At 31.2% G+C, this 2588-nt stretch overlaps 1 protein-coding gene across 1 annotated transcript in view; it reads left to right on the forward strand.

Moving 5' to 3' along the window:
• Window positions 1–2588, forward strand: part of LOC108971925 (protein ABHD17B) — a 40938-nt gene continuing 38350 nt past the window's right edge. Inside the window, exon 1 of the mRNA XM_018938280.1 lies at window positions 1–750. Within this exon, the coding sequence (XP_018793825.1) occupies window positions 287–750 (464 nt within the window). The 5' untranslated portion in view covers window positions 1–286. The remainder of the gene's footprint in view (window positions 751–2588) is intronic.

Consider the following 2588-nt stretch of genomic DNA (forward strand, 5'->3'; position numbering starts at 1 on the left):
TAGCTACTTTTCACAGGTTTGGTAAACCCTTTTTTTATATTTTTGGATGACTAAATTAGTCATTTGTATTGCAGTTTTTTTTATAATGACTAGTTATTGTGTGAAATATACAGTGAGTTTTTATATATTTAAGTTTTATAGCAATAAAAAGGATTATCAATAGCGCGTATTAAGAAAATATATATGTACGACCTACGCTATGGAAATATATTCCCGTATTAAACTTTAAATTTTGTGAATCATTCAAGAGAAATAATTGTCTGGTGAGACAATATTAAATAATAGCATGTTTAGTATCAGTGAACTTTGCTGTATGTTCTGTTGTCCGCCTTGTCCCGGACCAATTGCAGCTAAGCTTGCTTTTCAACCACCCGAGCCTACTTATAAGTTGACGCCCGCTGATGATGCCAACGTTAAGTATAATTTACATTTATTTGATCGTGCAGAGTGGCAGTACTCTGAACGTGATAAGTCCAAAGTGGAATCATTTTTCACGCGGACTTCTCGAGGGAATTTAATTACATGTATATATGTACGTTGTAGCAGAAACGCAAAATATACGCTACTTTTTTCTCATGGAAATGCCGTTGACTTGGGTCAAATGAGTAGCTTTTATATATCTCTTGGAACACAACTAAACTGTAATATATTTGGCTACGATTACTCTGGATACGGAATGAGTGGTGGTAAACCATCAGAAAAAAATTTATATGCTGATATTGAAGCCGCTTGGCAGGCACTTAGAAACAGGTGAGTACTATATGTATACACATATATAATTTTTGCATATATCTTCATTACATTTTAGGTTTAAGAAAACAAAATACTAGCTAAGTACGTACATATGTCTATTGACTCATAAATATTTCGAATAATGGCATAGGGTAAATTTTAGAATAGTATACCCCGATTTCGGGCTTAAAAAGGGTATGTATGGATAGAGAAGGTCCTCCAGATCAGGAATATATAGCTGACTTATGGGTTTTAAGATATTTGCATTTCTACAAAAGAAAATAAGCAAAAACTTTATACCCCAAATACTTAAATGGAAAAAGCCAAACACCTTTTGCAATTTTTTATAAAGAAAAAGTTACAGAAAGGAGTTCTACGCGACAGAACTTTGAACACCCCGGTGTTGGATCGGCCAGGGTAATATTTTTTGAAGCGCGGCCGAAGGCCGCCAGTGCAGAAGAGAGTTCTACGCGAAAGAACTCTGAATATTATAAAGAGCTGCAATACCGTGAAGGGTATAACCCCCTTTTTAACGCTTTATTTTCTTTAACGGGAATAATTCTAGGAACAATTGTACAGTTAGTTTTTCAACTAAGTACTGTTTCTTTTTTTGCTTCGCTTTTAGTTTTAAATTTGGCGAAGCAATTAGCAATTGTGGTTAGTGATTTTTAAATATTTTCATTTATTCAAATTGGTTTTTTTATTAAAAAGAAAAAAATTATAACAAATTGTTTTCTTTCGTTGACAACTAGGCAGAAATGGCAATACCATTTATTTGCTAGTATGCAACCCTATTCTTGTTGTGCAATTGCAGTGAATTTAACTAAAAAAAAATTATCGAAATAAAGCTTTATTTGAAATAAATTTTAAAAAAATTGGTGTACAAAAACGTTATAGTGAAGTGTTAGTAAGTGAAAAGTGCATAATATAAGTGAAAAAGTTATTCACAATAAACCAATTATCAATTTAAAAGTTGTACATTTTTTAACTTTAAACGCAAATATCTTTAAAACTATAAGCCAGCGGCAACTAAATATATATATTTTCGTGATCTGCAGAACGTCACCTTTCCAGTGACACACATTTTATTCTCGAAATCTAATTGTTGTTCAATTATTTTATGTTCTTACCCCACGTTCATATTTTACAGAAGAACAGAAAGAAATAAAGTAAACAAAGGGGAAACTTTAGTATACATACTATCTCACGATTTCAGAGTTAAAAGTGGTGGTTAAATAGTAAAATAGGGCTGATGCTCCAGATTAAGAAAATTAATAGTTATTGCTGCCGCCAAGCTGCTCCTAGGGGGGTACACCCTCTCTAGGTTCAAAGAACTAATTAACCTTAATTAAAAAGTATATAGGGTTATAGGTACCGCAACCGCCTAGTTTAGGAGATATTCGACCTTAAAGTTCAAAAATTCGCAAAATTCGTGCATTTCAAGACGTTATTTCACCACATTAAACACACTTTATTCACATTTTTCACTTCAAATTAATTAAATTACACTATAAACTTGTAAATAACTTCATATCTTACACTTTAACAGGTTTTTACCTAAAAAATCTGCATTTTAAAAATTACATTTTACACTCGTTTTAACCACATTTGTTTACCAAAAATTGCTTAATTTATTAAGCAAATAAGTAATATTATATAATAAGTAATATTATATAATAATATTACGTAATAAAGTGTAAAGTATATTAGTACAGTACGAAAATTCAAATTTTCGTTCAATATGAGTGCATGGTAACCAACAAATATAACCACTTTAACCACTTTATAACAAAAACTCAATATATTTATTTATTTTTAACGCAGAAAGGAGTACTATGCGAAAGTACTTCAGTCCC

This window comes from Bactrocera latifrons, unplaced genomic scaffold (assembly GCF_001853355.1).
Source record: "Bactrocera latifrons isolate USDA-ARS-PBARC rearing strain unplaced genomic scaffold, ASM185335v1 scaffold_366, whole genome shotgun sequence".
In the NCBI taxonomy this organism is placed as follows: domain Eukaryota; kingdom Metazoa; phylum Arthropoda; class Insecta; order Diptera; family Tephritidae; genus Bactrocera; species Bactrocera latifrons.